Below are 14,442 nucleotides of genomic sequence, written 5' to 3' on the forward strand. Positions count from 1 at the left end.
CCGTGTCCCCTGCATCGGCAGGCGGACTCTCAACCACTGCGCCACCAGGGAAGCCTGATCCCTTCTCTTTGAACCTCTAACCAACCTCTCTTTCAATGACAAGGACCACACTATCTTATAAGGCAAAGCATCTCATCACGAAATAGCTACAGTCATTAGAAAGTAATTTCTTCTACATTGAACCAAATTTGCCTTTTCTCTATCTTCCAGACATTAGTCCTATTTCTAAAGCTGTGCTGTCCAATGTAGCCACTGGCCATTAGGGGTTTGAAATGTGGCTAGTCCAAACTGAGATGATGTGCTATAATGTAAAATATATACCACTTTTAGAAGATACACTATGAAAAAAGCTATGCCAAATATCTCACTAATGTTTAATCTCATTAATGTTTGGACATTAACGTATGTCAAAATAATGTTTTAGATAAAATGAGTTCAACAAAATATATTTAAGTTAATTTCATCTGTTTCTTTTTCCTTTTCAATGTGGTTAACAGAAAATTTTAAATTTCATATGTAGTTCACACTATGTTTCTATTGGATAGCACTGTTCTACAGGACAATACCTCAAATAATTGTAGAAAACTATCCTGACAACCATTATTCTGGCTCACATCCCCCAGTAGGTTCATTAGTGTTGACAGAATACAAAAAGACCTATCTTAAGAGGAACAGATTATGCAAGACTAAAAACTGACTACGGAACAGAAGGAAACCAGAACTGAGGGATGAACCCTAGGGACAGTGAGAACTAAGTAATAAGTAGGAGGAAAGAGTTAGCGAAGGAGATTTTTAAAATAAAAGGTTTGAGATGAGAAAACCAAAAAAGTGCAGTGTTATGAACAGTTTCAAGGAAAAGCTGGTGACAAATAAAAAAGGAATGAGAACTAAGAAGGACACCGGGTCATCATTAGTGAACCCTGTTTAAAATTCATGGCTACCTCAGTCTCATTTATTGAGAAAGAATCTAAAAGGCTTCAACCTACACAGCCCTTACTTGGCAAGACCTTCCAGAACTGCTGGCAGGAGAGGTGACCTCTGGGCCTTCTTCAATATTCTGAAGTAGGTCACAAACACGATATTCAGAGTCTCCGTGTGCTGCAGAACAGACAAAATGACTTCAGTATAAGCTAGTATACTTTCTCCTGAGTTACCACAACTACAGCTTTCAAAACTCAATCTTTTCTGTGCTTTCCCATCACTCCCCACTATTCAATCTTAAGAGCTTCAACAAAGCAGAATGAAGATACACATCCTGTGATTTCCTAAAACTAGCATCATCAATCACATTATCATTTCTTACACATCATGTATCTAAGCCTCATGAAGTAAACCAAAGTCATACAACCACAAGCTGAAGCAATAAATCTCTACTTGAAATCATTTAACAAAACATTTTAAAAGCATAAGAAAACGTGAAACTGCCTACCAGTTTAAGTTTTTTCTCAGTATTCTCCGAAGCTTCTGCCTCCCGAAGCTCTCTCTCTAGTTTCTCTTCTGCTTTCTTCCACTGAAAATAGATTAAAAAAAAAAAAGAATGAAAAAGCTAGCTTCAGAGAGGCATTATGTCAATATTATGAAACACACACAATACCACAGACCATCTATAAATATAAGCAAAAATAGAAAAAAATGGATAAGAAGCATCCATAAACCAAATTTATGACAGTGGCTGCCTCCTAGGAGGAAGGGAGAAGAATGGGACTGGAGAAGGGACAAAGGGACTCTAACTCTATCACCAATGGTTTCTTTCTTTTCAAGAAAGAAACTGAAGTATATTAATACTTGCTCAATCAGAATGGTAAATACATGGGATACATTATACTACTCTCTGTAATTTTCTGTAATTTAAATTAAATTTTTTCAAAAAAAAAAAAAAAAAGAAAGAAAGGAAGGAAGGAAGGACATGCTGAGCCCAGAAATAATTCTTATTGTTAAATCATCTATAATGTGGAAACCAGTCATCAACAATGCTTCCCAAACTCATTTACATACAATGCATAAAACCAGATACTATACATACAGAAATTCAACAGAAAACCAATTCTTTTCCACTCCCTTATGCTGTTAGAGCAGCGAACAATGGTTGCTAAGCAGCCTGAGACACTGGGGACAGACTGAGGAATGGCATTTCCTTCCCTCCCATGAAGTTGTTAAAGAGCTGCTTACTGGGTCTTTGTTTCCCCACTGTAGCCACATACATGCTGTTCCTAACAGGCACATCCAACTTATATTAGGATAGTATGGTACAAATAATTTAAATATTTACCTTCATTTGTTAACAATCATTAAGTCTATTTTGATATTCCTGTCTTATTTTCAAAATTTATTAGACACATTCAAAGATGGATCTCCCTGGAAATTATTTTTTCCTTTGTTTTTATAACCCATTTGATAACTCTAATAAACTGTTTAGAAATGTTTTGAGAAGTGATCATAATAATGGTGGTGGTGGTAACTAATGTGTATAAAGTGGCCCAGCGCTGCACACTCTAAGTGCTTTTCCTATGTCATTATATTTAAACTGCACAATCACCCTGCAAGGTAGGTGCTATTATTAGCTCCATTTCTCAGAATATTAAAAAAATGTTTCCAAAGTCTCATAGTAAATAAACAAAAGCCTGGAATTTCAACCTAGTTTTCAAATACAAACCAACAGAGAAAGGAGATTCGACTAAAACCTACTTTGTTGCCAACTTCACATGAATGCATCCTTTCTGTTAAGGAAGGGATCTGTGTTATCGCGATGTATCTAAGAGGATCTCAAAAGCCAGCATGGGGACTTCCCTGGTAGTCCAGTGGTTAAGACTCCGTGCTTCCAACACAAGGAGCGCGGGTTAGATCCCTGGTTGGGGAACTAAGATCCCGCATGCCGAGCGGTGCGGTGTGGCCAAAAAAAAAAAAAAGCCAGCACAGCAAGAAAACCTTTTCATCTACTGCTCTCTTTGCTAATGAACTGTCTAAGTTGATTTAATAAAACATTTCTTTGCAATAACTGGGGAAAATAAAATTCTCTAAATATCAGATTTTAAAATATTTATATTTATAACTTAACTATGATTTTTACCTGTGCCTATATTATGATTTTAATTTAAAATCAATTAAAACAAAAAAGGAAATCAATCAAACCTTTCTCTGCATTCTTGATAGAGTTTTTCTCTTTTCCTTGAAAGTCATGAACTTTTTTTGTTTATTAGTATCCTCTGTATCTTTTTTTACTTCTACTTCTTTGATCCTTAGGCACAAGAATGTTTTTAACATCTATTATTGAAGAAAACACAAATACACAGCTTAATATTTATATTGTCCTCAAATACTTTAAACAGAATAAGCATTCAACAGTGTTATTCCTTCCTTCATGCCAAAAAAACCCAAAAAAACCCAAAAAAACAAAAAACTTTGAAAAATCTTTTATCATATTTTACACAAAGTTCTACTATCTTTTTGTTAAATGTATTCGGTAATTTTTGTCTATGAAAGGACACTAGTATTTGGCTAAATACACATAATATCACTTTGCAGTGGAATAAGAACAAGGAAGAGAGAACACTACCTGGCACTGGTAGATAGGATTACAAAGAGTAGACAGGTCAGAAAAACGTTTGGACCAGTATGGGAGAAGACGATATTTATTAGACATTTCTAAACCAGCTTTAAATTCCCAAACCAGATTCAGTTTTGCAGTTAACAGTTCTAATCTTTTTTTCCCAACCAAAAAAATAACATGAAGACTGGTGTTATTAAGACAACTTATTCTTCTTCAGGCCAGTGGGTCTCCAACTTTAGCAAACATCACAATCACCTGGAGGGCTTGTTAAAGCACAAAAAGCTAGACCCCATCCCCAGAGCTTCTGATCAGCAGGTCTGCAGTGGGGCCCCAGCTGATGCTGGTCCAGGGACCACATGTACTATTGCCTTAAGCCATTCAAAAAAGTTCAGAAACTAATTTAGATACTGATGTACTGTGTGCTACAGCAACCATCCAAACACAAAGACAAAAGGGGTTTAAAATCCTACGTTTTCTGGGGAAGAAACCACTCTACTGACCTGCAGTCACAGCAGCATTCTTGGAGAATAAAAGAACTACTGGGCTTCCCTGGTGGCGCAGTGGTTGGGAGTCCGCCTGCCAATGCAGGGGACGCGGGTTCGTGCCCCGGTCCAGGAGGATGCCACATGCCGCGGAGCGGCTGGGCCCATGAGCCGTGGCCGCTGAGCCTGTGCATCCGGAGCCTGTGCTCCGCAACGGGAGAGGCCGCAGCAGTGAGAGGCCCGCGTACCACAAAAAAAGAACTACAGGTTTGTATTCTTTTGAGGTTCCAATATGTACATTTGGAAGAAAGCTGAGAACTTCATTTAAAGCATGTAATGAAAACAAGGAAGAACTAAAAGCATAAACACTGAACCTGAAGTCACTCTAGGTCTCAGAAAGATTTGAGTATTTTGTAGGTATTCTATGTGCTCATAAAATATCACCCACAAATGAAAAACAACTCCAAATCAAAGAATGTGGCACATGGTCAGCTAATCTTTGGTAAGGGAACCAAGAATACACAATAGGGAAAGAATAGTCTCTTCAATAAATGGTGTTAGGAAAATTGGATATCCACATACAGAAGAATGAAACTGGACCTTTATCTTACCAGTCACAAACATTAATTCAAAATGGATTAAAGACTTAAATGTAAGACCTGACACCATAAAACTCCTAGAAGAGAAAACATAGAGACAAAGCTCCTTGACATTGGTCTGAGCATTAATTTTCTAGATATGACACCACAAGCAAAAACAAACAAGTGAGACTACATTAAACTAAAAACCTTCCACACGCAAAGGAAACCATCGACAAGATGCAAAGGCAACATATGGAATGGCAGAAAATATCTGCAAATCATGTATCTGATAAGGAGTAATATCCAAAATACTAAGGAACTCAAACAACTCACAGCAAAAAACAAATAACCTGATTTGAAAAAGAACAAAGGACCTAAAAACACATTTTTTCCAAAGAAGACAAACAACAAATGACCAACAGGTAAATGAAAAGACGCCCAACAGCACTAATAAACATGGACATGCAAATCATAACCACAGTGAGATACCACCTCACACCTATTAGAATGGCTATTATGAAAAAGACAAGAAATAACAAGTGTTAGTGAGGTTGTGAAGAAAAGGGAACCCTTGTACACTGTTGGTGGGAATGTAAATTGACACAGCCATTATGGAACAGTATGGAGGCTCCTCAAAAAATTAAAAATACAATTATCATATGATCCAGCAATCCCCCTTCTGGGTATATATCCAAAGGAAATGAAATCAGTATCTCAAAGAGATATCTGCACACCCATGTTCACTGCAGCACTGTTCACAAAAGCCAAGATATGGAACCAATCTATGTGCCTGCCAGAATAAAGCAAATGTGGGATATACATACAATGGAATGTTATTCAGCCTTAAAAAGAGGGTCCTGTCATCTTTGATAACATGGATGAACCTGCAGGACATCATGCTAAGTGAAATAAGCCAGACACAGAAAGATCAATACTGTATGATCTCAAAAAGTCGCACCCACAGAACCAGAGAGTAGACTGGTGCTTGCCAGGGGATGGAGGAAATGAGGAAATCCTGGTCAAAGGATACAAACTTTCAGTTATGAGGTGAGTAAGTTCTGGGTAATAATACTGTATCATAGACCTGAAATTTGCTAAGAGAGTAGATCTTAAGTATTCTCACCACAAAAAAAAGGTACTATGGGAGGTGATAGATGTGTTAATTAACTTGATTGCAGTAATCATTTCACAGTGTATACATACATTAAATCATCACATTGTACACCTTAAAAAAATCACATTACTATACAAAGTATATATATACCAAGCAAACAAACAAATACCAAGAAAGTAAAGAAAGCAGTTTATATTCTAGCATCATTAAAATGAAAGTGTTTCCCTATGGCCAATTTCATGTTCAAGCCTTATTCCCTGATTACTCTAAAATTCTGAGTAATACTTAAGCCCAATATTTGTAATTTTAGCAGTTCAACTAAAGTTATCAGCTATAAGGGATGAAAAGAATTTGACGGCAAAGGAAGAAGACTTCAAAATTAGGAAATAAACCGGTAAAAAAAAAAATCAGCTAAACAATCAAAACTACATGACTAAAAATTAATGAAAATATCTAAGACCCAAATGAAGAAAACTATAAAACTTCACTTAAGAACATAAAAGAAAATGGCAAGATACTTGATATTCTTGAAAATAAAAAAATCAATTCTGTAAAATAAGTAATTAAAATGCAAAATTTCTATAAAGCAAAAAGACAACACAAAATTAAAGGATAGAGCAACAAATAAATATTTGCAACTTATATAACAGAGACTTAATATCCTTACTATGTAACTTAAGCTCAACAAACACACAGAGCTTTTGTTTCTTTTGTTCACTACTTTATTCCCAGGACCTAGAACAGTGCCTAGTACATGGCTCATATTTATTCAAATATATGCACATTTTAAAAATTATTATATGTCTTTAAGAAAGTCAAATACCTGAGGAGAAAAACTGGCAAACAATACAAACAGGCAAAAAATTCAAATGACTAATAAATGTATGAAAGGAAGGAAAACCTCACTAATAAAAATGTATAAACAAAATAATATACATTAATTTATGTAATTTTTTACCCACCAGACTAACAAAGATTAAAGAGTAAAAATATTCAACACTGGGTAGGTTGTGGGGAAATGACACTCCTATCACTAGCGGGAACACAAGTGATCAAATGTTTCTGGAGGACAATTTGGCATTAGCTCTCAAATATTTAAATGTGTATACTGTTGGATCCAGTAACCACACTTTAGAAATTTAACTCACAGAATACTCACACAAGTGTGAAAAAATAACGTGGCCAAAACATTCTTCTCTATGTTGACTGTAACAGCAAAAATCTAGAAACAACTCAGCCATCCATCAAGTAGGGACTATATATTATTCACATAATGGAATACTACAGCAGACGTTAAAAAGAATGGGATAGCCCTATACATTAGTCCACAATACATTAAATGAAAACAGCTCCAGAATAGTTACCAAAGTATAAACCCATTTTTTTATTTTAAAATACAAAGTATGTCTCTATCTGCATAGAAAAACATCTAGAAGGATACATGCTGAACTGTTATGACTGGTTACTTCTGGGGAGCACTTCCACTTTATACTTTACACATCTATAAAAAATAAATTCCTCATAACAACTGAAAATTAACTTCGTAATTTAAAAACAAACACAATACAAAGTGAGGGAAAAAAAGGCTTACCTCTGGCCTAACTTCATAATTTCTGCCTTTCACAAAACCAGAAATCACTTTAATTACACCCAGTGATGCTTGGCCTAATTTATCTTGTTTAAAGAGTGTCTTTACTGCTTCACAACACATTTCAGATATCTGAAAAATAAAATGTTACACTAAACCAGTGCTTCTCAGCCTCGGCAGTACTGACATTTGGGGCCAGATAATTCATTGTTGTGGGGCCCTGTCCTGTGCATTGGAGGATGTTTAGAAGCCTCCCTGACCTTTATCCACCAGAAGCCAGCAGCAACAATCCTCCATCACCATAGTCATGACAATCAAAATGTGTGCAGACACAGCCTGAAGAAGAGGGCAAAACCACCTCCTATTCAGAACCACTTCACCAAGCTTAGATTCAAACAATTTTCTTGAAGAGACAGTATTTAACAAAGGACCACATTTTAGCAATAAATAATAGCGCCAAAAGAATTTTGAGAGAGAGAAAAAAAATAATCACATCGTCTATGATTTTCTGTTAAGGACAACAGCAACAAAAGCAACCCACCAATTTTGACATGTCATTCATGAGAGGGACAATCAGTACAATGATGTTGTTGTGAAAGTTGAAATGAGGCAGGGCCACCAGCAGCTCACACAGGCTCTTCACAGCCACCTCTGCCAGTCCCTTGTAGGCCTTTAAGGAAACCACATTACTTTTCTTCAGCTTCCTTTGCTTCCAGTCTAATCAGGAGATAACTGTAGTTACTTTACTCATTGGCTAAAGTTTCAATTAGTTTGTTTTACAGTAATATGAAAAATCAACATACCATGTGACGTCTTAAAATGAGCTGGCTACACTTAGACACAAGTACAGATGTTACCGTTAAATTTGCCTACCATCATCCTTCTCTACACTTAGACACAAGTACAGATGTTACCATTAAATATGCCTACCACATCCTTGTCTACACTTAGACACAAGTACAGATGTTACCATTAAATATGCCTACCACATCCTTGTCTACACTTAGACAATAGGCTTACAACATCCTTGTCTACACTTAGACACAATACAGATGTTACCCATTAAATATGCCTACCACATCCTTGTCTACACTTAGACACAAGTACAGATGTTACCATTAAATATGCCTACCACATCCTTGTCTACACTTAGACTCAAGTACAGATGTTACCATTAAATCTGCCTACCACATCCTTGTCTACACTTAGACTCAAGTACAGATGTTACCGTTAAATTTGCCTACCATCATCCACCCTCTGACTAACCACAATTACAAGAATCTTGGCTTTCCATAAGCATCATTTCCCCTGGCTTCTTGCTGATGCTCACTGTGGTATCTTTACCCAGGAGGTCCAAAAAAAGTTTAATTTCTCCTTCAAAATAATTGATGACTCACAGTACCTCTTTTCTAGAAACTTCTACATACATATTCTGTTACTATAACACAGTATCTTGAATATGAGAATATGAAAATATGCTGATTTTTTTTCTAGAGTAGGTTCAAGATCTCCTCCTACATCATACACAACCAGAGATGTGAAAGACAGTATAGAAGACAGCGCCATTGCTTCATTTTACTTTATTTTATCATTTATTTTGGTTTTTTGGCTGTTCCGTGCAGCATGCGGGATCTTAGTTCCCCAACCAGGGATAGAACCCGTGTCCCCTGCAGTGGAAGCGTGGCGTCCTAGCCACTGGACAGCCAGGGAATTCGCTAGTGCCTTTGTTTTAAACTTGCTTCTCATATATGTGATTTTTCCTCAGACTGTATTCACCATAAGTAAGAATACCTTCTATTTACTTAAAACTGACAAGACTTTATAATCGATGGGCGAATGGATACACAAAATGTAGTGTACACATACAATGGGATATTATTCAGCCTTAAAAAGGGAAGATAATATTGACACATGCTACAGCAAGGATGAATCTTGAAGACATTATAATAGACAGACAGACAGGTAGATCAATTGGTAAATAAATAAATGCTAGTATGTAGGTTCCAGTCGGGATGCCAGAGCACAGAAGCAATGCCCATGCCACCCACCCCACCTCCATGTCATTACTGGGCCGACAGATTAAGTAGCTCTGTTGCAGCTGAGCTAGCAGCTGGGTGATCCTCAGACCCAGCACTGAGTAAAGAAGCCCAAGTGAGTCAGGTGAAAGCACCTCGCCTTGGCAATGAAATCTCTTCCCCATTCATGCCTGAATGTCTCCCATGTCCTTCCTCTTCTGAACGAGGAGAAAAGAGAACAGGGTTTGATAGAAGAGTTTATCATCCCGATAATGTTAAGTCCATTTTCAAGGCATTCACTACAACCAGTTCACATTATCTTTCTCCCCTGACTACCCCTTCAAATAAAAACCAGTAGAATATATATGTCAGTGCTACTCTCTCACTTCGTCCCAGCCTACCCTTCCCCCTCCCCTTGTCCTCAAGTCCATTCTCTATGTCTGTGTCTTTATTCCTGTCCTGCCCCTAAGTTCATCTACCAAATGCAAAATAGCTAGCTAGTGGGAAGCAGCCACATAGCACAGGGAGATCAGCTCGGTCCTTTGCGACCACCTAGTGTGGTGGGATTAAGGAGGGTGGGAGGGAGACACAAGAGGGAGGGGATATGGGGGTATACGTATGCATATAGATGATTCACTTTATTATACAGCAGAAACTAACACAACACTGTAAAGCAATTATACTCCAATAAAGATGTAAAAAAAAAACCCTCAAAAAAAACCAGTAGAATAAATTCCAGCCATTCATGAATTCAAGAAACATACAACTACTTACTAGGTAAAGAACTGCAGCAACAATAATACTAATACTGATAGCTGATAAAGCACAGTGCCTAGTATAGGCACTATAATTCTACTTTATATCTACAAATTAATTCACTACTCACAACAATCCTATGAGGTAAAGTACTATCCTTATTCCCATTTTATAGACAGGAAAAACTGAGGCACAGAGAGATTAAGTCCTTTGCCCACCACATAGGTATTAAGAGGTGAACCAGAATTTGAACCCAGGAAGTCTGACTCTATAGACTCTGCTCCTGACCATACACTATATGACTCTCAACACACAGCACAGAATATAGAATTCACATTCCTGATCAAAGCTAAGTGTGTTACATACTTTTAAGATATTTTTAATATACCTTTAACCATTTGCTCCAGATTTTCCAAGTAAAATTTATATTGGCTAACCAGGCCTTCTTCAAATTCTCTTAACTTTTGGGTTTCTTTGCGGATCTAAAAAGACCAAAAAAGATGATTTTCATAAATCAAAATACTGAAATCCATTTTTAAATTAGCACAAAATATGAGTGTCCCCACTATTTCTCCCATCTCTAGCTATGCAAAATTTTCAGCTTATTTTGTGTAGTAATTATATCCAGCATTACTATTTACAATAGCCAGGACATGGAAGCAACCTAAGTGTCCATCAACAGATGAATGGATAAAGAAGATGTGGCACATATATACAATGGAATATTACTCAGCCATAAAAAGAAACAAAATTGAGTTATTTGTAGTGAGGTGGATGGACCAAGAGTCTGTCATACAGAGTGAAGTAAGTCAGAAAGAGAAAAACAAATACTGTATGCTAACACAAATATATGGAATCTAAAAAAAAAATGGTTCTGATGAACCTAGGGGCAGGACAGGAATAAAGACGCAGATGTAGAAAATGGACTTGAGGACACGGGGAGGGGGAAGGGTAAGCTGGGATGAAGTGAGAGAGTAGCAATGACATATACACACTACCAAATGTAAAATAGATAGGTAGTGGAAAGCAGCTGCATAGCACAGGGAGGTCAGCTCAGTGCTTTGTGACCACCTAGAGGGGTGGGATAGGGAGGATGGGAGGAAGACACAAAAGGGAGGAGATATAGGGATATATGTATGCATATAGATGATTCATTCTGTTATACAGCAGAAACTAACACAACATTGTAAAGCAATTATACTCCAATAAAGATGTTAAAAAAAAATTATATCCAGCATTACCTTGGTAGATTTTTCTGCCTCTGTTAGGGGTCGTATTTTATAAGAAGGAGTAATGTCTTTAAATAACTCCATTAGAGAAACTATCACCAGCTTTCGAACAGTAACAGCCACGTCAGGATCCTGTTCCATCAGCATGGAACGTAATTCTTTCAATTTTTTAATCTGTTAAAGAAATAACTTACACGGCTAGAGAAATGGCAAGACAATTATAAACAAAAGACAACAGCCTCACATCTGGCACAATAAGTGGAATTCACACAATGGCTCACAGTCTAGTACAGCCACACACAACTACAGACACTGTTCACATTTACAAAAGATATATCACTAAAGCTATAAGTTCATCGTATTTTTGTTAAATAAGCAGTTAGAAAAAATATACTTTAAAAAGTATAAATTTATTAATCTACCCATTTTTAGAAATTTTTTTTATTGGGTTTTCTTTTTATTTATGATGCCACTTTTTTAAATTGAAGTATAGTTGATTTACGTTTCAGGTGTACAGCAAAGTGATTCAGTTTTATATATATATATAAAAACATATATTCTTTTTCAGATTCTTTTTCATTATAGGTATTACAAGATACTGACATAGTTCCCTGTGCTATACAGTTCCTTGTTGTTTACCTACTTTATATACAGTAATCTATATCTGTTAATTCCAAATTCCTAATTTATCTCTCCCCTGCCCCTTTCCCCTCTGGTAACCATAAGTTTGTTTTCTATGACTGAGTCTACTTCTATTTTTAAAATAAGGTCATTTGTATCATTTTTTTAGATTCCACACATAAGTGATGTCATATATTTGTCTTTCTCTGTCTGACTTACTTCACTTAGTCTGATATTCTCTAGGTCCATCCATGTTGCTGCAAATGGCACTGGGTTTTCCTAAAACATGTATGTCCTATTTCTCTACAAACACTTTTTGAAATATATTAAAATGTTACATACATCAATCAAGTATATTAATCACCTATACATGAACTAATCAGGAATTAAATATAATGTATCCACATTTAGTTTCAACAAGACTCATATAAAGATCATTTGTATTACTTGATGAAGAAGTGAAAAACTGATTTCAACAAATGTGCTTGACTGGATGAACTACCACTGCCTGCTGGAGTGCTTTGCTATCTTGAGGATGCGCTGGTTGGTCAAAAATGTTTGCCATATAGTGGTGAGAGGACAAATATGCCACCACCTATTTGCAACCCTAACTTGTATGAAATGAGCATGAGGATCCAGAGTTAGAAGCCCTGGGTTCCAATCTAGTAGCTGTTAAAATATGAAACAACTTGAATTTGTAAGCCTTAATTTTTCAACTGTAAAATGAGATCAATGGCTCATCTCTATGGTTTTATACTGATTATATGAGATCATACTGGTGAAAAATATTACAAATTCCCCTCCCCAATTCTGCTCCAGACCTTTCCCCTCACTTTATTAGAAAAGGACAAGTACTACAGCAAAGCATACCCATATGAATTTTTTTTCTATAAATGTAAATAATCTATTTTATCATTCAATAAACAAATATTCATCACAGTAGGATGCTGGGGACACCAAGCTAAAAAGAATAGTACCCCTTAAATGACTTCATGTCTATTTTATCATTTAATCCTCACAACAGTTTTAAAATAGGGACCATCTGGATTTCCCTGGCAGTCCAGTGGTTAAGACTCCACACTTGCACTGCAGGGGCACAGGTTAGATCCCTGGTCGGGGAACTAAGATCCCACATGCTGCGTAGCGCAGCCAAAAAAAAAAAAAAAAAAGTACCATCCTCTTTTTAGAGATGAAGAAAATGAGCTTGGGTAAAACGACTTTCCCAAAGTCTAACAGATAGTACTTAAAAGAGCCAAGACTAAACCTCAGGTTTCTTGAGCCCACATGTTATAACTATCACCACCTTTACCCCCATGCCCATGGCTCACTGATAATTCACTGTAACTCTTCAGTCTACTTCATTTAAAACAGATAGACTTTTTCCAGACTTCCCTGGTGGCGCAGTGGTTAAGAATCCGCCTGCCAATGCAGGGGACACGGGTTCAAGCCCTGGTCTGGGAAGATCCCACATGCCACGGAGCTACTGAGCCCACGTGCCACAACTACTGAAGCCCACGCGCCTAGAGCCCGTGCTCCGCAACAAGAAGCCACGGTAATGAAAAGCCTGCACACCGCAGTGAAGAGCAGTCCCCACTCGCTGCAGCTAGAGAAAGCCCACACACGGCAACGAAGACCCAGTGCAGCCAAAAATAAATAAATAAGTAAATAAATTAAAAAAAAATTTTTTTCACTTACAATTATTCCTGAACTAATCTCATTGGCTTTTGTGTAGCACCTTCCTTAATAACTCTATAGATCAGTCAAGCAACTTGCAAGTTGGTTCCTCCTCCCTAGTACTGTTATTTTTTACACTTAACCACTTTTAGAGTTACAACATTAAGTCCAATATCTTCATTTAGAGATGAAGAAAGTAAGACTCAGAATGTTTAAGTAACTTTTCTAAGACTACAGATTTGGATTAGGCTAAGGTCCTGTGTACTCTTATTCTAACTCGGTTACTACATTTTGTTAATGCTCTTCCTTTCTGTGTGTGCATATAGCTAACAAGAGAATATTAAAAGATTAGACAGTTACACCATATAATATGAAGAGCCTAAGGAAATTAATTATACTTACATTACTTTCTGGATCTGATAATATGGCAGATGCCAAGGCTGCGATACGTATTTTCTTCTCCTGTAGTTTCTTCTTCCTCTCAATTAAATGTTCTTCTAATGTCAGCTCTTTAATGGGTTCTTCAGTGATCTCTGAAACAGATTAGGTTTCCCCTCTTAAACATGTCTTTATTTACAAGTATCCAAGAACCTTAATTAATAAAATAATTTTCTTGTAGTAACAAATAATTGGGACTTCCTTGGTGGTGCAGTGGTTAAGAACCCACCTGCCAATGCAGGGGACACGGGTTCGAGCCCTGATCCGGGAAGATCCCACGCACTGCAGAAAAAATAAGTCCATGCACCACAACTACTGAGCCTGCACTCTAGAGCCCATGAGCCACAACTACTGAGCCCACATGCCACAACTACTGAAGCCTGTGCGCCTAGAGCCC

At 37.0% G+C, this 14,442-nt stretch overlaps 1 protein-coding gene across 6 annotated transcripts in view; it reads right to left on the reverse strand.

The window, feature by feature from the left end:
* Nucleotides 1-14,442, reverse strand: part of NOC3L (NOC3 like DNA replication regulator) — a 44,884-nt gene that overhangs the window by 23,779 nt on the left and 6,663 nt on the right. For all 6 annotated transcript variants that reach the window (XR_008616322.1, XR_008616321.1, XM_007127234.4 and 3 more), the window contains exons 6-13: nucleotides 14,010-14,140; nucleotides 11,325-11,486; nucleotides 10,472-10,565; nucleotides 7,854-8,029; nucleotides 7,316-7,444; nucleotides 3,130-3,261; nucleotides 1,430-1,510; nucleotides 998-1,098 (exon numbers count right to left, since the gene is read on the reverse strand). Coding sequence is in view for 4 of the 6 variants with exons in the window: in XM_007127234.4 (XP_007127296.1) it covers nucleotides 998-1,098; nucleotides 1,430-1,510; nucleotides 3,130-3,261; nucleotides 7,316-7,444; nucleotides 7,854-8,029; nucleotides 10,472-10,565; nucleotides 11,325-11,486; nucleotides 14,010-14,140 (1,006 nt within the window). In the remaining 2 variants the exon portion in view is untranslated. The remainder of the gene's footprint in view (nucleotides 1-997; nucleotides 1,099-1,429; nucleotides 1,511-3,129; nucleotides 3,262-7,315; nucleotides 7,445-7,853; nucleotides 8,030-10,471; nucleotides 10,566-11,324; nucleotides 11,487-14,009; nucleotides 14,141-14,442) is intronic.

The sequence above is a fragment of the Physeter macrocephalus genome, chromosome 20 (assembly GCF_002837175.3).
Source record: "Physeter macrocephalus isolate SW-GA chromosome 20, ASM283717v5, whole genome shotgun sequence".
NCBI classification, from domain to species: Eukaryota; Metazoa; Chordata; class Mammalia; order Artiodactyla; family Physeteridae; genus Physeter; species Physeter macrocephalus.